The sequence below is a fragment of the Rhinichthys klamathensis genome, unplaced genomic scaffold (assembly GCF_029890125.1).
Source record: "Rhinichthys klamathensis goyatoka isolate OS25496 unplaced genomic scaffold, OSU_Roscu_1.1 h1tg000567l_1, whole genome shotgun sequence".
Taxonomy (NCBI): domain Eukaryota; kingdom Metazoa; phylum Chordata; class Actinopteri; order Cypriniformes; family Leuciscidae; genus Rhinichthys; species Rhinichthys klamathensis.
Window position 1 is genome coordinate 1,051,200 of NW_026607033.1, and position 25,088 is coordinate 1,076,287.

A 25,088-nucleotide genomic window follows, 5' to 3' on the forward strand; every position below is an offset into this window, starting at 1 on the left:
AATGTAATTCATAACTGTCAATGTGACGGGACAAGAAACATTAACAAAGCTGTTTTCATCATATTATAGGCGTAAGATTAAAATTAATTTGCACATATTGTAAATTCATTTAATAAGTTACTTAATTTTGCCATACATTTTGGTACCAACGTATTTATAAAACCCTTTATAAATGTATGAAAAAACATTTAGAAAAAAAAATACATTTTCAATTTTAAAATGCAGAAAATTAATTGTGTCAGTACTACAATTCATTGCAGTTCTTTTGAACTTTCTATTCATCAGAGAATCCTGAAAAAAATGATCACAGTTTTCACAAAAATATTAAATGTTTCTTGAGCAGCAAATCAGCATATTATAATCATTTCTGAAGGAGCATGTGACCATGAACCCTGAAGAATAATGATGCTGAAAATTCATCTTTGCATCACAGGAATAAATTGCATTTTAAAATATATTCAAATAGAAAACAGTTATTTGAAATTGTAATAATATTTCATGATATTACTGTTTTTACTGTATTTGTGATCAAATAAATGCAACCATGCTGAGCAAAAGAGACTTTTCTGACCCCAAACTTTTCAACGAAAGTGATTTGAAGATGGTATTAAAATACAAACTTTGGAAAAGCAAAACTGAAATAATCTTGATGTTTGCAGATAGCCATGTTGTTGTGCTTCTGTGTTATATTTTGATGTGAAACGCTAAAGGGAACATTTTTGCTGAGGTTTGTGCCGGCTTTCCAAATCAGATCCTGCAGACCGTTATCCTAATATGACCTGAATGCCAACTTAAATGTACCAAACACGAATACCAGACATGTTTTGTTTGTTTCATTTCTCTTTGTCTCTCTCTTTGTTTTCGCAGAAATGGTCTTGGCCCATCTAAGGAGGGGGAGGCTCAGTACTCTGTTGTGCACTGTACTGGCTACATCAAGGCCTGGCCGCCAGCGGGTACGTACACAAACACGCTCGCATCTCTTTCAGTTCAAAGCCACTGAATCAGAGAGAAACTAACAAATACACAAACAATTCTGAGAGACACAAACAAATACTCAGAAGTGTAACGGTGTTGTGGAGTAACTAGCTAAAAGAACCCATGAAATCAATTGATGCTAATCTATATGCTAGTGTACTTATTTTAAAAGAATTTTTTAGTCTATTGATTTTTTTTTTTTTTACATGAGTAACACTTGACAATAAGATCCTGGTAATTAATATTACGTAATGCATTAACTAACAATGAGCAATACATTCAATACAATATGGTTAAAATTGCAAATTTCTCTGGATTTATCCAGTGTAACGTCCCTCCTCAATGCATCAACTGTCAATGCCATCATGTCCGCTTGATCCTCTGTTTCCGCTTTTACTGCCGTAGAAACCATGGCAACACAGTGTTGCTGCATCCAAAATCGAATACTTACCTACTATATAGTTTGCGAAAAACAGTATGCCAAAAAAGTAGTATGTCCAAAAAATACATAGTATTTGAAAAAACAGTTGGCGAAAAGTCGCCGGATGACTTACTACTTCCGGCAAGATTGTGAAGTACGCATTTGATGGACCATTTATTATCCCATGAGGCCACAGAAGGGAATTTATGAATGGAAGTAAAGCAACACAAATGATGCTGGTAGGTCATGTGACACTAGGCGCGTTTCCATTACAGATTTGCGCAAAACTTTTGCGATTTTTTCTAAATGTCGATAAAAAACTATTGCGAAATGACGGCGTTTCCATTAACTGATGTTATGCGACTTTTTCCCCTCTCGCGATAAGTAATTTAAACATCAACGGGTAGGTTTATAGCCTATATCCCTATATCACAGCCACCGCACCACCACACTAGACATTATTATTAATGGAAGGAGACGTGGTGTGTTATCCAAGCATTAATGGCAGGGAAAGACCCGTATACTGCGAACGGCATAAGGAGTTTCTGGGTGTTTCTCCCTCATTTCTGCTCCGAGGTCTGATTGTGGCATTTCTTTGAGGTTTAGAATCCAGTATTCCTGTAGCCTATTGTTTCTTTTATGAATTTAATAAAGAACTCTGTCCAAACGGTCAGTGTACATTTGTGTCCATTCGTTTTTCCTTATTTAACCCGTATTGCAAAACGAAAAATGAACGGTGGTTGTTTTTTTTTAAATGCAAAGTTGAACACCAATTTTTTTTTTTTAATTTAAACTGTACACAAATGCTGCGGAAAAAAAAAATCGACTAAATTTCAGATGTTTGTTTATGACTTTTTGCCCCTTTACTAAACATTTAAAATATTCCCAACTTAATACAATTTTTTTTTAGATTTTAATGGTTTTCTAAGGCCAAATTAGAACCTGAAAATTATATTTTTCCCGCAGTGCTGAATGAGAAGAGCCATATTTAGGCCTATGTCTCTGGAACCACAGCCTACAGAAAGGTGATTTAGGTGAGTTATAGGCTAATGATAATAAATGTGTCTGAAAGAATAACGAGGCATTTTAATTTTATTAATAAACTTGTTTTCTAAATTAGTGTCGGCTAAAAACATTTCCATCTCCGCTGAGGCGCGCCGCGCGAATGCACCTTTAGAGAGAAATGCACCTTTCATACGGATTACATAATCAGAAGGTATTAGCTTTCGATTCGAATTTGTTCGTTTTAAAGTGGACATTTCAAGCTTTAGCTTTTTTCACGGAGATCATGAAAGCGCGCATGATTGTTTTATTTTATTTTACAAAAGCACAACGTTTTCTTGTTATTTTGAGTTTACACAAATAAAAGCATAGTTGCGAATAATGTATTATTATTTTCTGTATGACCAGAAATTATAGAGTATTTTAAGTTGTTTTCACTGTTGATAGGAAAACGCAAGTGTTCGCGCCCGCGTCTCCCTGCCTGCAGCGCGCGCTCCACACTCTGCACAAACACTTGGATATGCGTCAAAATCTTGTGTTTCTTTGTGATAATCTTAGCCCTGTATTATTATTGTCTAACCATTATGAATGACATTTGACGAATTGCTTTGTTCCTTTTTTTGGATAAAAGCATCTTCTAAATATGTAGCCTAATAAATGTTATAATAATGATGATAATTATTAGCCCATTATTATTTGCGTATACCACGGACGGACCCCAAACACACCGCGTCTTCTAAGTCAGGTGACTGTAAATGCGCAAAAACTGTTTCCATTGCAGTTTTGCGAAATATTCCTTTTTCGAATTGCCTGAAAAACCTCCTCATGCGAGCGTAAAAACTTTTTTGCGATAAATGGGAGTTTTTGCGAAATTGACGTGTTTCCATTGAGCGTAATTTCAATTCGCAATTTCAATTTGCGCAATTTGAAGGGTAATGGAAACGCGGCTAGTGACAACATGGCGGATGTAGTACGTCTGAATTTCATTCATACTGAATAGAGCGTACTTTTTTAACGGTCATGAAATAAATTCAAATTCAAATGTAGTACCTACTCAGACAGTATGCGACTTCGGGTCAGCGTGAGTCTCATGAAAAAATGCATAAGTAGTAGTTATAGCATCTAGCACATCACTCTGTTTTGAATATACGACCTCTAGTGGCGAAAATTACATACTGTGCCTTTAAATGTTAGTTTATGTTCAGTGATGGGAATAACGCCGTTACTAACGGCATTACTTTTTCCAGTAACGAGTAATCTAATTGATTACTCTTCTCATCTTAATAACGCCGTTCCCGTTACTGCCAAAAAATGCGGCGCGTTACTATAACTGATGAAGCTGGTTTTTTTTTTTTCATCAGACCAACTAGATCTCTGAGCGAGAGGCAAATACTTTTTTTACTGTTCTTCCTTGGTTAGTGGGCAGAGCACGAGACAAGCGCATAAATGCTGACGACTGAGGTAGAGTAAAATGTCATTGTAAGCCAATCAGAGGTAGAGTTGGGCGGGTGTTCGAAAGCACGCATAGTAGGCATTCGGCACTTTTGACTCAGCTCACTGAAAAGAGCCGGCTCTTTTGGCTCACAAACGGCTCTTTAAATGACTTTGACTATAATATTTAAAAAATAAATTTACATAATTATTTAATTTCTATAGGCTAAATTTGTAAAAATAGAGTCGCCTCATTCGCGAATCGCGAACGACCCATCAAAAGCTCATTCGCGAACGAGTCGATCCATCATCACTAACGGCTAACGCTCATGAATTGCGAACGACCCATCATAACGCATAGTCGGACAGGACAGGACACACAATGAACAACACAAGCAAGCCAGTCAGTCAACGATAGACAGGTATGGCGACGAGCTTAACAAGCTTAATTTAATTTTGCCCAGTTGTGGCCTGTTGAGGGGCAATAAATATCAAAAGTTCCAAAACATCTATTGTGTTATTAGCATTGATCCACTATATAAACATAATATCTACATGGCATTTGATTGGAGGCTAGTCTCACTTTGTCCCACAGCAACTTTTTTTTTTTTTAGATGTGTGTACAATGTTTCATGTTTCTGTTAATAATGTATTGTATTAAGTGTCCATTTCATTATAATATTCAGATTTATCATAAATAATTGAACATGTATTGTAAGTTCCGTTAAAGAGGGGTAGAGGTGGGGTCACATTTGAGCATTTAATTTAATTTAATTTTTAATTTAATTTTACTTGAAAGTAACGCAATAGTTACTTTCTTAAGTAACTAGTTACTTTTAAAATTTGTAACTGAGTAACTAATTTAGTTACTTTTTGGAAGTAGTAACTAGTAACTGTAACTAATTACTTTTTAAAAGTAACTTGCCCAACACTGTTTATGTTAGCTCAGGTCCATTAAATAATATTAACAGATACAGCTTTTAATTTTAAGAATGGGTAACACTTTAGTTTAGGGTTCAATTCTCACTATTAACTAGTTGCTTATTAGCATGCATATAACTAGGATATTGGCTGATTATTAGTACTTATAAAGCACATATTAAGGCCTTATTCTGCATGACCAGATTCTACATCCCTTATTCCTACCCAATACCTAAACTTAGCAACTACATTACTAACTATTAATAAACAGTAATTAGGAGTTTGAGGCAAAAGTCGTAGTTAATAGTTAGTAAATGGTGAGAGGTGTGACCTAAAAATGTATTAGTAGATGTTGAAATGAGCATCTGCTAAATGTATTTTTCATTGTTAACTAATATATTTAACTAATTTTAACAAATGCAACCTTATTGTTGTGTTCCCGATACATGTAAATGAACTGGTTTATTGAATCATTTGCATCACTGCATGTAATTTTGATGTTAATTATGACTTAATCAATATCAGAATCACAAGCAGATGTATTGTGGAACTCACAATCTGAATCCTCGTGGCAGACATTGAAGATGTGTTTAAACTCCTTGACCTATTAGAACTCTGGAATTTGGTGCTAAATTCTGTTAGAATCCTCCGGTCCGCAGAACTGTCTGGAGCTTTGGATGACTCCCATATGACACCAGCACGCAAGATTCCTATTAGTACAACAGCATGTGTGCTGTGTGAAAGGAAAAAAATAGACAGAGAAAGAGCAGAGAATTGAGCAACCCTAAACTCAAAAGCCCAAACGTGAACTTTTCGCCTCATATCTTATCTGGAGGTTCTCCAGGTATCCTCCGAGCACATCTCCTACAAATTTGCCATATGTATGTGTCATAAAAATTAATCACACATGCTCAACATCCTGTTTGTTGCATAACGGCACAAAGTAAGGATAAAAATAACCTGCAACACTTGATTGTCAGCCAATATTCTGTCACATTGGAATGTGGTGATCTAAGCAAAGATTGTATCTTTTTCATCACACTGAATGTTAATCAGTGCATTAATGGTTAGTAAGCGCTCTGGCCACACCAGATGTTCCTGATATGGATTGTTGATCAGTTTCATATCGTTCGCAAAACACATTATGTGCTCTTTTATTACTTTATTATTATATGCGACTAAATAAATCCCGTCTGCTTGTATAATGTCAGTTTTTGCCAGTTAAATTAATTCAAAACATCGGTGCATCTGTCTGTAGTATGCAGCCTGTTTGTAGAGAAGGTTTTTTTTCCTGAATGTCATTTATGCAGAGTAAACAGTGATATATATATATATATATATATATATATACAGCTGTTCCTGTTTATTTGTATTACAGAGTCATTCGTTTAGCAAACTAGCGTTTCTTGCACTGCCATCCGCCGCGCTGATGAATTGAGTTGTGTTTTACTCGAGGTGACAGTTTGCAGTATGAATGTGGGAACAGACCATGAAATAATAGCAATGAGACTATAAATTTCCCATACTATATTATGTATTATTCTGTAAATATTTATGTGTTTTCTTTGCTGGATGCGCATAAAAACAAACACACAGTCTCATGAAGTCTTATAAAGTGATTCTTTAAATTAATTGATCAAAATCACAAGTTACTGGTTTAAAACCATCTAACCTTGAGAAATCTATCTGCCATCGAGTGCAACAGTGCCTGGCCACTTCTTCAGAATCCTTGGTTTCAGAAGTATTTTTTCCCATTAATTTTCCCCATAGGGATTTTTTAAAAGTCTTTGTGAAAGAGTTTCCATGAACCAAATCAACCAGTTATGAGGTGAATCACAACATATCACCATATGATACGCCAGCACCCATATCACCCTGTAGCCCAAGACTGGTTGCCCACTGAAGCTAAGCAGGGCTGAGCCTGGTTAGTACCTGGATGGGAGACCTCCTGAGAAAACCAGGTTGCTGCTGGAAGAGGTGTTAGTGAGGCCAGCAGGGGGTGCTCACCCTGTGGTCTGTGTGGGACCTAACGCCCCAGTATAGTGATGGGGACACTATACTGTCAAAGAGCACCGTCCTTCGGATGAGACCTTAAACTGAGGCCCTGACTCTCTGTGGTCATTAAAAATCCCATGGCACTTCTCGTAAAGAGTAGGGGTGTAACCCCGGTGCTCTGGCCACATTCCACCCATTGGCCCCTGCCAATCATGGCCTCCTAATAATCCTCATCCACTGAATTGGCTCTATCACTCTCTCTCCTCTCCAACTATAGCTGGTGTGTTGTGAGCGCACTGGCGCCGTTGTACTGTGGCTGCCGTCGCATCATCCAAGTGGATGCTGCACACTGGTGCTGGTTGAGGAGAGAACCCCTGATATGATTGTAAAGCGCTTTGGGTGTATAGTAGTACATATGAAAGCGCTATATAAATGCCTCCATCCATCCATCCATCCATCCATCCATCCATCCATCCATCCATCCATCCATCCATCCATCCATCCATCCATCCATCCATCCATCCATCCATCCATCCATCCATCCATCCATCCATCCATCCATCCATCCATCCATCCATCCATCCATCCATCCATCCATCCATCCATCCATCCAACATTACAAGCTTTTCTGATTGGTGGAGATTTCAGGGCAGAATCAATGTAGAATCAATGTAGTTTTTCACCAGGGATTCTCCTGTTTAACACTGTCATTTAAAAAATATGTTAAAATAATCTGGGCTAATGGCTTCAACAAAAGCATGTAACATCAATTAATAGCCTCGTAGCTAGCTCACAGTAGGTCTGTCTTAAAAGGTTTACACGTTATTGTTCAAAATCAATTCATTTATAGAGAAAATGAGCTCATTTTTTTGTTAACTTCCGCAATCTATTGCACTCTATTGGCTGGACACACCAATAGTCCCGCCCCTCACTCACATGATTGGTTGAGCCAATTTTTTTGTATAAAGTTCTTTTGAGGATAAAATAAGCTAAACATAGCATTTAGTGTGAAAAACATTAAAAACAATTCTGTTGGAAATAAAGGTACAGACTTTTACAGCTTTTTAAAGCCATCTTATAAATTGTGAAAGTGTTATAGGTATTTTACTTCATTTGTTCTTTCTCACTCTCGTATTTGATTTGTATCTTCTTCGAGGCATTCACAAAGACCCTTGTTTCCTGAAAAGCTTTTTAGCCATCAACCGTAATGAGGTCAAAGCAAAGAAGGAAGTGTGTCAACAAGAAATCGTTAATGTAATTAAAAAGAGATTAAACGCTTTGTGTTTACTTAAACAAAACTCCAGGACAGGAATCGCTCCTCCGCCCTGATCTCCATCTGCCGTGACTTCATGTAGCGTTTACTACAGATAAATGGCAGCGTCCAAAAGCAACTGCCTTGCTACTGGTTTTGGATGAATAAAGTCAATCATTACGCATAAAAAAACTTCTGATGACTCAGGGAGACATTGAAAAAACTGTCAAGCAGATGCTATTAGTGGGATCACATCTTTTGCGCAAAGATTCCCAAACAGGTCCTTGTGTGGTGTGGTGTTGCAAGAGTTCGTCTCATTGGAAAAAGGAAGTACAAAAGAATAAACAGTTTAGTCACCAGCGACAACTCTAGAGCCAGCCGAACTGTGACTATCTCTTCACATGTTTTCATTGTGACATCGGTGTTTGTTCGGACAAATGACTGTTCTTGTGTACGTGTCTTTTTCAGGCATGACTATTCCGGATGAAGATACGGAAGCAGGTCAAACCAGCAAATACTGCTTGGTTGCGATTGGAAGACTGCAGGTGTGTATGCCAACCTTAAATGCATGGATATTTGACATTCTGTATATGGCAAAAAAACATGGGTATTATCAACAAACTAGAACACCTCATCAACCGCATAGCAGCATATTAGAAAGCCTCCACAATGATCTTTACAACGGAACTGAATCAACACTGAACTGACTTCAGCTGAACAATGACACTATTTTCTGAACAATTACACTATTTTCGGCTGTACAGTTGAAATGAACTGTTTGCATCATTGAATCGTTTTCCTGTTATCACTGAAAAGCTGCTTTGAAACCATCTGTATTGTATAAAGCGGTATATAAATAAAGGTGACTTGACAAACATCGTATGCTAAAACCACTCATAAAAGGCAGTGGCGGATTTAGCAAATTGGGGGCCCAAAGCGAAGGTACGTATGGGGGCCCCCGCATCCCATCTTTATGAGAACGGAAAAAAAAAATTACTGACTGAATGGTAGGAAAAGCGTATCTACGGGGAAGTAAAGGTTGGAGAGGAGAAAAAAAACCCTTCCCAACAGAGAATAAGGTTTCAGATAACACCTGTCTTTGCCAAAATGCCAGGAAACCCAGCACTGTTTATTCTTTTTTTAAGATCAAATCAATATCAATATCAATATAACCAGCAAGACAAGTAGTTAGGCTAAACCCCCACAAACAGCCATATACTTAGCAAATATTGCCAAGATGAATAATTGACTTTGTATGAGTGAGTGAGGTTGCAATTGGCATTGCACATGAGATTAACATTTCAAACATTCTACAAACTAACATTTTTATAGGTTTGTATTAGTTTATATATTTTATAATGTAATAATTTCACAGTTAATCTACAAATGAATGTAGAGACAACATAAAGACAGTATATTTTAAATACTTGTTTAATGGCATCTTTTTATGAATGAAGGTCAGTATCACTGATACTAATACAACTAATGATGTCTGGATAAAACTGATTTTATCCCCTAATTTTAAACATTAATTATAGCCAGCCATCCAACATTACAGTGTAATTGAAAGCCAAAAAATTTACATTTATTAGGCTTCAAAAAATATTTAACAACTTTTAATTTACGTGAACTTAAAACAATCATCAGATAAACCCATAATAAATGTCATATTTACTTTTGCCCTTTCAGTATAACAGTATAACTTACACGTTATCCTCAACTAGCGTCACTTCACAGCTGCTGCTGTAGCGGCATGTGTCCCTAACAGTAGGCGTAAAAAAGTTAGTCATTTTTGGCAGTGTTGCCAAATACATATCGGCGTCTTTTGTCTTTTTTTCTTTTATTTGAGCCGCTTGGGTGACTTCGTTTCATTTTCGCGTTTAGACTCGTCTTGCTTCGTTGTGTACTTCCCAGTCCTCCTGTCATGTTTATCTTTCGCGGTTTCCGTTCGGACTAGTTCATTTTATTGCGAAAGTAGGGGGTGTTATGTGTAGGGACAGATAACCATGAACTGGACATTTTAACTACTACTTCAACATTTCAACGTATTTCTTAAGAATATTAATAACATTTACTATGCGTTTGAAGCGTTCATGATGATAAGGGGCTTTTTCTTTTCTTTTATATATATTTTTTTGAGGTTGGTTGGGGGCCCCCCTACTACGACCGCTGGTAGGGGGCCCCAAGCAGCCGCCTACCTATGCCTCTATGTTAAGACCGCCACTGATAAAAGGCATAGCAATGTCACAGTTACCACCCACATCTCCGTAGCATTGTTTTGCATATGCAAGCATTTTTACACTGATTACAACTACTCCTATTGCAATAAGAGAACCCAATGATCTAAGGTGCATTTTTCTTTGATTCAACTTGTTTGTGAATATAATGTATCTTGATGAGTTATGGGATGTGTCTGGGATTTCAATATTTATGTAATACTTTGCACAGAAGAAATATTAGGATATGTTGATTCTGTCGTTTATCAAAACTTATATTTCTTGGCACGTGATATTTCTGGGAACTTAATTCATCTGTCATTATAAAAAAGTACCTTGTCAGCTCTCATATAACAAACTCATTTGTTATACTCAAGTGAAGTGTCACTTGCGGAAAAGTATTTCTTGCTTTAATAAATATCAGCAACTTTTGAGTACTTAAAGGTGCACTATGCAGGATTTTCCCCAAAAATAAAGTGTAGACTCATACAAAAAGAATGGCTCTTAATCATTATTTATGATCCATTAGAAGTGTGTGATGGGGTTTGTGTCTACAGACTGTTTTTTATACACACACACAAACAGTAACTAAAATATTTTAAACAGTAACTGAAAATCCTGCATAGTGCACCTTTAATTTTTCGAAATGTGTCAAATTAATTTATTTTTTATATATCTAGCATGGTTTATTTAAATGTGATTTTTCTTCTCAATAAATACTTTCCCACACCTTCATCTGTATAGACAACTAACTCTTTCACAATCTCACGATAGTGTGGTGTTACAAAGCATGCATCTGTATGTTTGATCATCCTGACCATCTGTTGTGTAAAGATCCCTTCATCTTGTCCCTCAGGTGACCAGCTCTCCAGTTTCCATGGATATGAACGGACTCTCTGTGCCAACGGAATTCCTTTCCCGTCACAACTCGGATGGCATTATCACGTTTGTGGACCCTCGTTGCATCAATGTGATTGGCTACCAGCCTCAGGTCATTTTGATTAAACGTACAGCATTATACTATTGCACAGTTACAAATTATTAAGGCAGTGTTTTGACAGTATTTATGTCCTATTTGTTTATTTGTGATTCATATGACCTTAATCACAGATTCATTTTCTGAATAATAGAGAGCAATGGAGGCTTACCACTGCTTGAAATAGTCAAAATGTTCCAGTTATTATTCTTTATTAACCTGATGCTGTCTGTTTCTTATGTTTAACAAGTACTAAGAGCTCATATAAATCAAGCATTCATGTAACTGTTCATTTTAATTGCGTTTACACAGGATCTTCTTGGCAAAGATATTCTAGAGTTCTGCCACCCAGAGGATCAGAGCCACCTGAGAGAGAGCTTTCAGCAGGTACGTCAACCAGACCACACCAAACAGCCAATGGTGATCTGGTCACACACACACACACACGGAGGTTTGACAGTCAGCATCATGACTACCATCATGACTGAGATCTCTCACTGTTTCTCTTAGACACAGATGAGATGTATGTAAGAGCTAATGGAGTCACATGGGGTTGAATTAGCAAAACATTCTTAAGATTAAAAGTCTTGTTTTCTTTGAGAACTTGTCAAGACTTGTACTTGGGAATATTCTTATGAACTTCTCAGAATGTATCTTAAGGAATTTCTTAACGTCTTAACACATTTCAAAGTTAAATAACTGGCTGTAGCATTGTTTCCCGGAGAAACGACTATGTGAACTTAGAATGTTTCATATTACATGTTACATAAACACATTATGGTATGTTTATGCTTTAGTACAGTCAAAAATTACGTAGAGCACATTTAAGAACTAAATAATTTTTAAACTTAATAATAATTATAACAATTTATATTTATCTTAAGAAATTTCGGCAACACTTTACAATAAGGTTTCATTTGTTATATTAGTTAGCATGAACTAGGGCTGCACGATTAATCGCAATTTACATGAAATCGCACTTAAACCGATTTGGCTCATTGCCATTTTTGAAATCGCAAAGGCTGCGATTAATATTTTTTTTATGCGCAGCTTGTCATTGATGTATGGCTCTGTAAAAGCTGCTCCGTCTGAAAGCATTGCGCATTTGAAAAAGCAACACGCGTCAAACATCTTTCCCAACATGAGAAGCATTTATGAACCTCTTTGTCCAACAAAAGACAACATTTAATACATGCTTTTACTCCAAACTCACTTCATAGTGACAGTTTAGCCCTCTGGTGTTCAGATCCGTTCTGCACTGACAAGCTGCACATAAGATAATCGCAGCCTTTGCCAAATCTCGTGCGGTTTCATTGCATTTAATTGTGCAGCCCTAGCATGAACTAACAATGAAAAATACTTCTAAAGTATTTTATTAATCATAGTTAATGTTAATTTACTAAACATTAACTAACAATGAACAGCTGCATTTTTATTAATGTTAACAAACACTATAATGCATATATTTCTCTTTGTTCGTTAATGTTACTGAAAAGTGTTAAATCTTCTTTCTTAAGATTTTCTGAAGAATCTGGCCCCTAGGCGTATTCCCTTTAGAAAAAGCACAAGAAAGAAAGAGTGCAAATGAATGCAATCTGGGAGCAACGCAAAAAGTCGACCTTTGGGGTGTTTTTCATGTGATTTGTTTTATGTCCAGAATTGCAGTTAGTAAGAATTCTCCTAATTTCAGGAGAAATATCTAAGACAAGGCTACATAACTGAGAACTTGATTGTCTCCAAAGCTATGAAACGGAAACCTCTGAGCTCTGGTGTGATATTGTGTAAACTTTGCTTGCCAATAAAAACAAATTCTTCTCAACACGCCCCACAATCCTTAGCTTCCCCTCTCCAGTCAGAACTAGGAAGTGAACTCAAGTGTTGTTTGGTTAGTCATTCAGTACCAGTAGCTGCGGCTCTCCTTGGAGTCAGTTAATAGGTGTTGATTGGCCGCCGCTGAGAGTTTCTCTGAGTCCGCCGAGTACCTGTGGAGTATGGCAAAGGGTGGTCGAGTGGTCGCTTCCACGGTCCTCTTCCATGGTTTTCACCATTTCATCTGTTGGATTTTGTCTTTCTCTTGTTGTATCACTTTGCCAATTAGACCACAAGCTGGTACTCCACACAGGTCTTTCTGGCTTCGCCTCTTACTCTTCCTGTCGGGTCGCATTTTTTCCTGTTCTTTTCCTCATCCTACCTCTTTATCTTTGGTCTTTCTTTTGCTCTTTATTCCCCTAGCTTTCAGTCTTTTCAGCCCCTTTTTCTTTGTCTTAAACTTCCTGTCAGCTATCATCAGTATTCTCTTCACATCCTGATATCCACACACATTTATGCCAACCGTGTGTATGTGAGGGTCACATACACACAGTGTGTGTGTGTTGGTATTCCACCCCAGGGGATGATATTGTGGGCACTTGAAGGTGGGCTTTACTCCCTAGATGATTGTGCCCTCTATATTACGTGCTCCACTTCTTAAAAGACCCTCAAATCCTCCGCCTCGCTTTTCCCAGAAGGCCAAGGTTGAGTGGTCAGGTACGCCACAAAGAGATTTGTCAAAGTACTTTCGCCTGTTTCTCTGCGTAGGTCTGTTGACTGCTGATAAAGACCCTTTTTGGCTGATATCCAGAAAAGCCTTCAGATAACTAGACTCCTTCGAAACTCGAGACCACACATATACGTTGTCGTGCACAAGCAAACTCTCACATAGACACCTGTTTCTGAGTCTTATCTGTGTCTTATCTTGTACTTTTGAAGCCAAGTGGAACAAAAGCCGACAATTTATGCGTAGCGAGACGGTGAAAGGCGGGAGATTGTGTTATTCTTGGCCTGTAGTTTCGATATTAAGTCCCGGCAGATGTCAGAGGCTAGAACAATATACATTCGCTGGGTTGCTCAAAATCATTTGATTTTGAGGACTACTGGATTCTTACTTGACAGATTCTTTACCACGTGAAGATGAAGAGACCATTTGTCATAAAAGAATGAAGAATGAAATCCATAGAGAGATATACATCTAAGATCCTGCCCTGATATATCACAATCCAGAATTCCCTGGCTTCCCTGAAGTCAACTTAAGCTTCAAATTTACCCTTTTAATACACATTCCTGGTTTTATAATTTTAATCTAATCTGATTTAATAACTTTGATATTAAAAAGTTTTCCCTATTTGGTGGAAACCACAAATCCCTATTTTTCAGCATCCCACCTTCAACCTCCCATCTTCATTCTGGTAAATGTTCACAATCCAATTAAATCATTGCAGATGGGAAATTACAGCTAGGCAGGCACAGTATATCTGCGGTCATGTGACTTTAGTAAAATAATAAGCTGATGCATTTAATATTTAATTATAGGCAAATGGTCATGGGATATCACGTTCATTCTAATTGGCCTACCTATTTTTAAACACAAATGAAATAACATGTTTACTCAGAGCCTGTAAGATTTTTTTCCCCCTTTGCACCCAGGTATTTTGTTGCTTTATTTTATTGTTATCAGTGTTATTTTTGTATTATTTATATGCAATTTTAGTGTTCATTCATATTTTAATAACTTTTCAAATTATTATTTCATCATTATAATTAATAATAAAACTTTTTTATATTTTAATTTTAGTTTAAGGTCTAGTGTTTTGTTATGTGCTTTTTTTTATATTTCTATTTAGCTTTAATTTAGTTCTAATTTTAGTACTTCAACTTATTTCAGTTAGTTGCCAAAGTAACATTTTTACTTCTCATTTAAGTTTATGAAGTTTACATTTTTCAGCTATTATTTTGTTTTACTTCAGTTTTATTTCACTTAATGACATTATATATATATATATATATATATATATATACACACTGATTGGCTTCATCACTCTGTCTCCTCTCCACCAGTAAGCTGGTGTGTGGTGAGCGTTCTGGCGCACTATGGCTGCCGTCGCATCATCCAAGTGGATGCTGCACATTGGTGGTGGTTGAGGAGATTCCCCCTTCTATGTGAAGCGCTTTGAGTACCTAGAAAAGCGCTATATAAATGTAATGAATTATTATTATTATTATTATATTATATTTATATATATATATATTTGTTTTGTTATAACACTAACAACTCTGTTTGTTGTACATAGGCATGTATAATTTCTTTAATCCAGTGGTTCATTGTAGGCATACATTTCCTAAATGATTCAATTGTTTTCTGTTGTTGCAACGGTTTTAAAACTAAAAGCCATTTTTCACTTTACATTGATAACAAAAAATATGCTCACCTTATAATAGTCTCAAATAATGTAGATTTATATCTAAAATTATCCAATATATCAGTGCTTACTGTTTACTACGTACACTTCTCAGTACATACGACACACTTATAATAAAGCTCCCAAAAAGAGGTTTCCGTTGCAATGCAATAGAATAACTATTTTTGGTTTTCCAAAGAACCTTTTTCTTAAAGAACTTCTTTTTTTTTCTTAGTGTGAAGGACATTTTAATAATCTGAAGAACCTTTTTACACTATAAAGAACCTTTTGTGGAATGTAAAGGTTCCATGAACATTAAAGGTTCTTTAGACCCTTTGATGCCAATAGAGCAGCCTTTCTCAAAGTGGGTGCCGCGGCACACTGGGGTGCCCCCTGACTTTGTCAGGGGTGCCGCCAAAAAATTACGTAGGCTAAAAAAATAATATATATATATATTTGAATTTACATAAATACATTCTTCTTCTTTTTAAACATATGAACGTATTAATAAAATTGTAAATTCATTTTAGATAAATATATATATAAAATTAACCATAAAAATCCGTCTCACAAGATCGAAGCAAGACACACACACAACTTGACGCAAGTGACGCAACCCATAGCAACGCGTTATAGCAACAACACCTCAGCTCAGACTGACAGAAACGTAAAAAATAAACGTGAATTTAGGCCACTTTAGTTTTGTACACATTGTCATGTTAATTATAAGCAAATACATTTTTTTTTTACCACAATGTTATCATTGATAGGCTATATGTTTGAGCCCTTGTATTGGGCGGTCCACCTCTTACGGTTTTATGGCATTTGTGTCTCTGATTAATTATTTTGTGAATTACTTTGCAAAAGGGCTGTCACTTTACGTTCGAAAATCGATTGCACAATCGATCGGACCAACCAACACAAGTATCGAAAACGAAAATAGGGAATCGATTTTAACGGCCTTCTCTCGGAGCGCGTCCAGCTCGTCACGACACGCCCGCAGCGAACGCGCGTCACACAGCAACTGCAGGCTCTGACAAACACACATACAAACTATACTATACTTCTGCATAACGTGTCTCTTTTTACAACAAAAATGTGAATTCTGCCGGTATTCAGACAGTCTCATGCATACAGATACAGATCCGGCCTACAATCGCCTACGTAGGCGAAATTTGTTTGACATTTCTAATCGTAAACACAGCCATGTCTAAGCCTGCAGTAATGTTTTTCATTGATGTTATGGCAGTCCACTCTGCTTATTGTTTTTCGAGAATCTTGCACTCCTGTTTGTCATTGTGCACGAAACTTCATGCCAATAAATCATCAGAAATATTGCTGACTTGTGCGCGTCTCAAGCGCACTCTTTACGCTCGTGCTAATGCCTGTTAGTTGTCCGTGGATTTGCCTATATTTGGCGCTGAAAATGGAAACGTCTTTAGACATGGAAAATCGATTTTACAATCGATTCAATGAACATTTATGTCTCAAAAATCGATCAGGATTTTTTCACAAAAGTGACAGCCCTGTTGTTATTATTATTGTTATTGTTATTTACAGTTCGTATTATGCTCTGTTCATTACTGTTCTGTCTAAATAAACAGGACATTTGCATTTACATTTGGGTTATGCAGTGTTTTTAATTTATGTTTTACACTGGGGTGCCTTGAGATTTTATGCACTTTTGAAAGGTGCCCCGACTGAAAAAAGTTTGAGAAAGGCTGCAATAGAGAACCTTTATTTTTAAGAGTGAGTAAATAAAAAACATAAATGTCCAAACAGCGCATGGTGCTTCTGTTAAGAGGTGCGTGTGAGTCATGTGACCTCAGCTTTGGTTTAGCGTTGACACTATGAACTCTGGGTTCTGTTTCAGAAGGAAGAGGTGACGTTCTGAAAAAAAATGTTTGTGTCTTTCCCTCCCTCCTGAGATTTCTCAAGGCTAAAGGGAAAGTGGCCTCTTGTCTCCAAGAATAATATTCTATATCCTCTCTCAAAGCAGGATATACATCTAAAAAGTCAAGTTTCTTTTTATTTTATTTTAACTCATTGTATTCATTTTTTTTTTTTACTCACTTGAAGTGCTGCCGGCTGTGCTGTTTGTTTAAGAGAGCCATTTTCGGGTAAATACTTTATAAGGTTTTTGAACTTTGAAGATCTTTCTCGTTGTCTTTCATGCTCTGTTGAGTGGAAAGTTGTTTTCTCTGGGCACAGATTTTTATTTAAAGCAATCTCTGTACTTGGATGGGCAAACATTGCTTTAAGTGACAATAGAGGTGACTGTGTGTGGCGAGCATGTGGATGCAGTCCAGAGTCCGACATTTGCTCAAGATGAGCCAGTCTTGTTCCTCATACAAATGTTTTTGCATCCGTAATGTGAGGAATACTCCTCCTCATGTGTTGCCTCATGGAGTTCTGAAAGGGAAAACCCCCTTTATGCATCCTAGATAAACCAAAGATGGTAAATGTTATTCAATGATGTTGTCTGTAAAGGGGTTTGTTTGTCTTCTGTATTTAATTATTAATTATTATTTTTGCATAAAGCATGTCAAATTTTAATGTTCTTAATTCCTAAAGCCAATTTGTGTTCACATTTGGCACTTGACTAGTCTTAATTTTGGTTTCTGGTGGGGTACCGTAGTAATACATTTGGTATTTGCTTTAGGAACCGATTGGTTAGATTTAGCTTATTCCTTATGTCGTGCATGGAAATAAAGATCCAGGTATATGGTTGCACCAGCTATTCGTAAGTTCTTACATAAACTGGAACATAAAATGCACATTAGGCTTCGCAACTAGCTAGTTTGTAACTAACTCTGTACCAGTGTTATTTTAGTTTTATTTTTTTTGTAATTTCATTATGTGCTTTTGTCATTTTATTAATATTATTATTATTTTAAATATTAATTTTAAATGTCAGTTATAGTTTTTATTTATTTCCAGGTGAAAATTGTAGTGCGTAAACTTATTTCAGTTTATTGCCAAGGCAACATTTCTAATTTTCGTTTACTTTAAGTTATTAAACTAATATTTATATTTTATTTTATTTCAGCTTTACCTCAATTAACAGAAATGTTTTTAATAGTTTTAGTTAATGATAATAACCCTGCTTAATTTGGTTGCACCGTTAGTTCTTAAGGCAGAGCGTATCAAGTTAGGTCGTAAGAAAAATTAAATGCGTAGTTGCATATTATGTCTTTTGCCTTGAGTAATCCAATAGCATCCTTTAATTTGTGAGCAGAAGTCATTTAAATGCTGTGAATTTCAGTTTATCCTGCTTAGGTTGATTCTATCTTTTGCCTCACATAACTAACAGTAAAAATAATTTTCCATTAAAATACGAACAATACTTAGTGATAAAATAATACGTATTTTATATGTTAATGACTTTCAGATATTGTATTTGAAATTAATAAGGAGCAGTAAATATATACAGATAAAAAAAATGTGAGCGGAGCGATGCACACATAGGTGTGCTGTTTAGATTGCTTTTGTGTTCAGGAGCTGCAAGTCATTTATTCACATAATGTTCTCTCTCTTAATGTAAATGAGTGTAAATGTCAACATCATTATATGTCTAAAGGATTAAAGTCAGTTAGGTAAAGTCAGTTGATGCAATTTGATCACTCTACAGTTCTATTCCAACATTTACTCCTGACTAATGTAAATATTTCAACTAAGTTTTAAGTCGGTATGAAACTGAAATTGTGATAGTCTAGTTTTGAAACTGCTTCTTGAACAAGAAAAAAAAGGCATTTTGTCCATGGGGAATTGATTGGATGGCTGGATGGTTGTTTGCTATTGGTCGATCAACAGTGAAAAGATATTGCTGCAAGAGGGAGGGGACGTTATTTTGATTAAAGATTATGAGAGCACATGCATTTTAAACAAATAATGATGTGCACTGATTAATCAAATACTGCAATTTACCATAAAAAAGACTAGAGTTCTGAATTTAGTTTTTATGGTGACTTAAACGCAAACACATTTTGTAGTGCATAAGTTGTAACCTTTAGAGCTACCCGCCCCCAGTCTGAATCAGGACAGTCTTACACATTTAAATTTATAAGATGAAAGAGCATGTGAATGTGAATTGATGTCCCATGTCCTCCCTTGTTCTTCTGTTGCGTTTAGGTGGTCAAGCTGAAAGGGCAGGTTCTCTCAGTCATGTACCGGTTCCGGATGAAGAACCGAGAGTGGATGCTCATCAGAACCAGCAGTTTCACCTTCCAGAACCCTTATTCGGATGAGATCGAGTACATCATCTGCACCAATACCAATGTCAAGTATGTCCAAACTTTTTGTCATCTCTTTAAAGGCTGTTGCAATAGATTTCTCATACTTTGTTTGGAACAACTAAAATCCTGATTATATTATTCCAAATATTGATACCCTAAAATTTTGGCAACTACAAATATTTGGCTGAAAAAGAATTTTCGGTTTTAAGGGCCAAAATAATTGACCGATATGGTCAATTAGCTAGCTTTTCTCCAATGGCGCGTACTGTTATGTACACACAATGTGGATAAACTACAGCAAGCTGTGTGGAAGCCAGGGCTGGGTTAAAAATATCGATTTCCTGTTTTAATGGATCTTCATTTTGATGAACCGGTGCTGTTTTCAGTTGATGCATGAACAAAAGTTCACTAAACATTATTTGTAGTGTGCCTACCATCCAGTAATCTTACTGAAATTCATCATGTCTCATGTAATTGCTACAGCAGCGTTTTAGCTGCAGAAAGACTTCAATAAAAGTGTTTGTCAGCAATATATACGGTCACGTTTACCTCAGGAAAGTCATTCATTGTCCACAGCTCGATAGTCAGCTAGAGGAAAACATCTCTAGAGAGGAGCATTTTTGTAAATATATGCACTATTACATTTTCATTATATTTTTACTTAAACTGTTGTCTTCATTGTTTAATGTAAGTTTGAATAAATCTGTATTGAACGTTTTTATTACAGCCACCATTTATATTTCTACAACACATTTGAGTAGAAACCTAATTATATAATTAAAAAGTTGAAATGTCTGTGTACATATTTTTAGTGTTAATTATTACTTTTGATTAATTAACTGATTATTAAATAAACTTTATTTTTGGTTTCAATGTTTCGCTAAAATGGTTTTGGTGCATCACTAATTCCAAACAGGTGCTCTTCTTCTGATGACTGATGGTTTTAGGTAATTTCTGTAATTAGCACCAGTCAGGCACATCCATGTGACCTGCCTCGAGACATTTGGTCCTCTGGCATCAGGTCTGAAATCAATACCATTTATTCTCCTTCTGTTTAACACTTTTGAAATATTTGCCTGTTCAGCTCGTGTTGGCAGAATGGGCTTGATTTATGCCCACATTAGTCCTGTGAACTTGTAGATATGCATTTAAAGCAGGTTGTATATAGTTTGTCCTCAGGTGCTACTTTGGATCTTTATTTATTTATTTTTGTCTTTTAGAATGGGCTTATCTAAGGAGAATATAGTCACCAAATGTACTTTGAAAATAGAAACATTTAGTTCGCCTAATCTAACATGTCAATGCACTGTTACAAAACATAACCAGACCTGTTGTCAGCTGGCTTCTGAAGCTGCTTTCCACTATCACTATTGAATGATTGTTGCATTTTGTCCTCTCGTGGCAGTTGCACTGAATTTTCAAATTGGTCGTGAAGGAGCCTTTATCCTCCACTCCAAAAGTGATTGTGTGTGAATATATCCACACAAAACAATAACCGCTAATAGTTCTGAAAGCATAGTTGCTTTTCTAGGGGCAATCAACATAAATAATTATAAAATAATCATTACATACATTTATAACCACCCGTTTTACTAAAACAGTGTAAGGATTAACGCTTTAGAGGAGAACAGTTTTTTGCACTCATATATGATTAGCATACATCACATCCAGTCTGGTGGTCGCATACGGTCAAGCTGAAAAAGTTCAGATATTTTAACGCACCTGAAGCTCAAGGTGAAGTTCTAACGTTACTCTCCTTTTGAAATTAAACCCCATAATTGACTAATTTGGCAACCAGTGTTGGGAAAGTTCATTTTCTACATGAACTAGTTCAAAGTTCAGTTCACAAATTTTAAAATGAACTAGTTCAGTTCATAGTTCATACTTCAAAAAATGAACTAGTTCATATGTCTTTTTTTCCATATGTTGCTGCGAGGTTTTTTTTATTTTTATTTTTTATTATTATTGCCACAGCCCATATACAACCTCTACAGACAGCAATTATTTTATCGACGGGCAAATTTTGCACAGAAATGTCAGATTTTTCCCATCCTCACCGACCTTGTCATAAAACTCGTTTAAATGATCATACGACGCCTCCTCGCTCGCTGCTTTGTCGACTACATGCTGCTTCTTGTCTTGATGACGCATACGGCGGCCGCGGCGCGACACTGGTGGCTGGTGTTGCCAGATTGGGTGTTTTTTTTCGCTACATATTAAGGCCTGTTTACGCGTGTTTTAGCCGGGTTTTCGCCTGGAAGGCTCTATAGAAATCTGGCACCCTATTGAACGAAGTTAAACTGAGAGAGCGTGCATTCACAGACACCAGAATGAACGCGTACACAGTATCGTTCATCAGGCAGTAATTCAGTACGTTCAGTTCACGTTCGCCGAAAATATGAACGAGTTCATGAACTATCGTTCAGTTGTTCAGGCACAACACTGATGGCAACACATTTTGATTTGAATCATTCCACTCCTTTTTAGCCCATGTTGCTAAGCTAACAATGAAAAAAAAAAAGCTCTGAAAGCTTAAATAGTGAATAAAGCAGTTATTTTTTAATTAAAATGAACTCCCTTTACACTTTTCAGTACTGCATGAGTGATATTTATAATCAGCATTTCTCTCTGCTTCGTAATGAAGGCTGTGTAATTTTGCTACCTGCTGTTTGATGCCTTTGCGTCAGTAGCATTTAAATGCTGCTTAAACATCTCACTGGGTTTTGGAACAGAGCTTGTGTCTCTTTCTGATCCAGAATTAGTTTGAGGGAAAATTTTGTGAGAAAATACTATTAAACTTGACTTCATTGTCAGTACAGTAGCTGTGTAGCATATAGCATAGCTTCCTGGTAATACTGCTACATTTCTAGGTATTTTGAGCTAGTTTGAGCAGTCAATTATGGGTATAGCTTGGCAAACAGCGGTTGCAAAGTAGCTTCCGAAACACTGCTAATGAATGCTACTGAAATCGAGTCTGTTACAAAATGGACTTCCCCCTCTTCCATGGTCAATAAACGTTCTCATCATTTCATAATTTCCTTGCCAGTAATTCTCTTCACACAATGGAAAAACAAGAGAGTCTTTGCAGATCGTAATGTTTGAGCTCTTATTAGGTTCGCTGTGTGTTTGTTTTTTGTGTGGAATAAGTGTTCATGACCCACGAGAGAACCTGCTTTTTCAACAATTTTAGGTTGTATATATTATGAAAATCAGTTTGTATATCAGTTATGTTTGGGAGAGCAGTGTGCTGAAATTAACTCGGGAATGCTGTAACTAAAGTATTTTGATACCTCTTTTTTATTTATGAGGATTTATGTCGGTGTTTTCTGTCTGCCTTTCTGCCTTTGAGGGCAGTGATATATATATATATATATATATATATTTTTTTTTTTTACAGAAATGGATACTTTCATCCAGCAATGATGCATTAAATTGATCAAAAGAGACTGAAAAGACATTTGTAATGTTACAAAATGATGTCTATTTCAAATAAACACTGAAGACTGGAGTAATGGTGCTAAAAATTCAGCTTTGCATCAAAGGAATTTCACGAGTTCACATTTACATCAATTAAACAGAGTAAAGATTATGCGTATTTGGCGTGCTGTCCAGGGGGAGGGCTCCGAGCTCGGAAATTTTTGCCCGAACCCCGAGTGCTCCCCCTTGTTGTAAGAGTATTTAGGAGAAGAAGTGAGGAGATGGGGTGGTGGAGGGATGCTGTTAGACTGTCAAAGAACTGAGTTAAGTTTGCTGAATATATACCTCTTACCTCATTGATTGGGAGTGTGCTCCACTCGTGTCTAATTAGGCTTGATTACCTGAATGTGCTCCACATGTGTTTAATTATCTGAACATGCTCCTCCCGAACTTTGTTAGGAAACATCATAAATTACATTTTAAAATATTTTAAAATAGAAAAAAAGTTTTTAGTTATGTAAATTGTTTCAATCAAGTTGAACAAAAAGCCAAACAATAATATGTTGTTAAAAACATTGTTTTACTTTTTTCTTATTTCTTTTTGTTAGCAATCCAAATTTTCAGCTTTTGGGGTGCTGCAATCTAGCCTGACTACGTCAGACTTCGTACTTCCGCTCAATTTCATTTCGCTTCTGTACCAGAGCCTGTCTAACGGAAAGCCTTGGCACTTCCTATTAGCCCCATTGTGTATCATATTGGTTGCAGTTCCATTAGAATTCCACTGCGGGCGAGTGCAGAATGAATGGGAGTCTATGGAGCTAAACGGCTAAATGTATCTCTTTCTCCTGCTTGTCGTTGAATCAACATAGATTTTATTGTTGATTCCGCAAGTTCAATATACATTATAGGCCAAAAGTCGAATGAACGAGTACTTATGTCCTTTCGATTTCTTACAGGTTAGGCCGTTGTTGGCCGGAACACGCTAGCATTCTGCTATTATGTGACGTCATCACATTTTTGAACGGATTTTTAGAACAGATAAGTGAACTTAAAAATGCAATTTTCAGCTGAGTGTATTATCTTAGCCCTCCCTTTTGAATGCAACTTTCAAATTACTTAACAAAAAATTACATCCTGAGAAAAGTGGATTTCTGGGGGTGAAACCCCATAGACTCCCATTCATTCTGCACTCGCCTGCGAGCGCCCCCACATGGACAGAGACGTGTTACTGCAGCCAGTCCAGAAACCGGAAGTAACCAGACAGTGCCAATTCTCTTCAATTAGACATTCTCTGTCTGTACTTAGTCTGAGACATCGACATGTCTCTCAGTTTTCCTCCGGCCTGAAAACAGCCGGCCAATCAACGAACAGAGGGCGGGCTGAGAGCCGTGACGTAGACGCTAAGCGCCGAGTTTAAGATTGGGGAAATCGAAAACGACCGCGGATATGGAGACACGGGATGCAATTCGCTCTGTTGTGGAGAATATTCCTGGCATTTACAAACTGAAGCCCGAACAAGAAGAGTGTTTGTTAAACATTTTGAATGGAGGTGATGTCGTGGCCCTACTCCCGACAGGTTTTGGTAAAAGTTTAATTTATCAAATATTACCGATCGTCAGCGAGAAACTGGGGAGGCCAAAGGCCGGCAAGGCGATAGTTGTGATTGTGTCCCCCTTGGTTGCACTCATGGAGGATCAGGTTAAGGAGGCAGCAAAACTGGGTCAGCCATGTTCACTCCGGTATTTCGCTCGATGGTTTAGTTTTCGCATCATACATGTGTTTACAGTGGACGTTCGATGCGGCTGAGCTGGCGAATAACACACGTCATAACCAAACGTTATGTGATTGGCTTACGGGTAACCAATGATTTTATACTTCAGACAAGCGCCCTCCGCGATGAAGGAAACACTTTTCAATGATGACATGCCAGACTCTGTCTATGAAGCAAAGCGAAGTAGCAGAGTTTGGTATTATCAGGCTATAGCTGCAATCCACATCCTTTGTGGAATAAGGTGTGTGCGAATGCAGCACTT

General features: G+C 36.8%; 1 protein-coding gene across 2 annotated transcripts in view; it reads left to right on the forward strand.

Annotated features, from left to right (window-relative positions):
* arnt2 (aryl-hydrocarbon receptor nuclear translocator 2) overlaps window positions 1-25,088 on the forward strand; it is a 97,892-nt gene that overhangs the window by 43,130 nt on the left and 29,674 nt on the right. For both annotated transcript variants that reach the window (XM_056239572.1, XM_056239573.1), the window contains 5 exons: window positions 868-953; window positions 8,466-8,542; window positions 11,070-11,204; window positions 11,502-11,576; window positions 19,535-19,686. In XM_056239572.1, coding sequence (XP_056095547.1) covers window positions 868-953; window positions 8,466-8,542; window positions 11,070-11,204; window positions 11,502-11,576; window positions 19,535-19,686 — 525 coding nt within the window. The remainder of the gene's footprint in view (window positions 1-867; window positions 954-8,465; window positions 8,543-11,069; window positions 11,205-11,501; window positions 11,577-19,534; window positions 19,687-25,088) is intronic.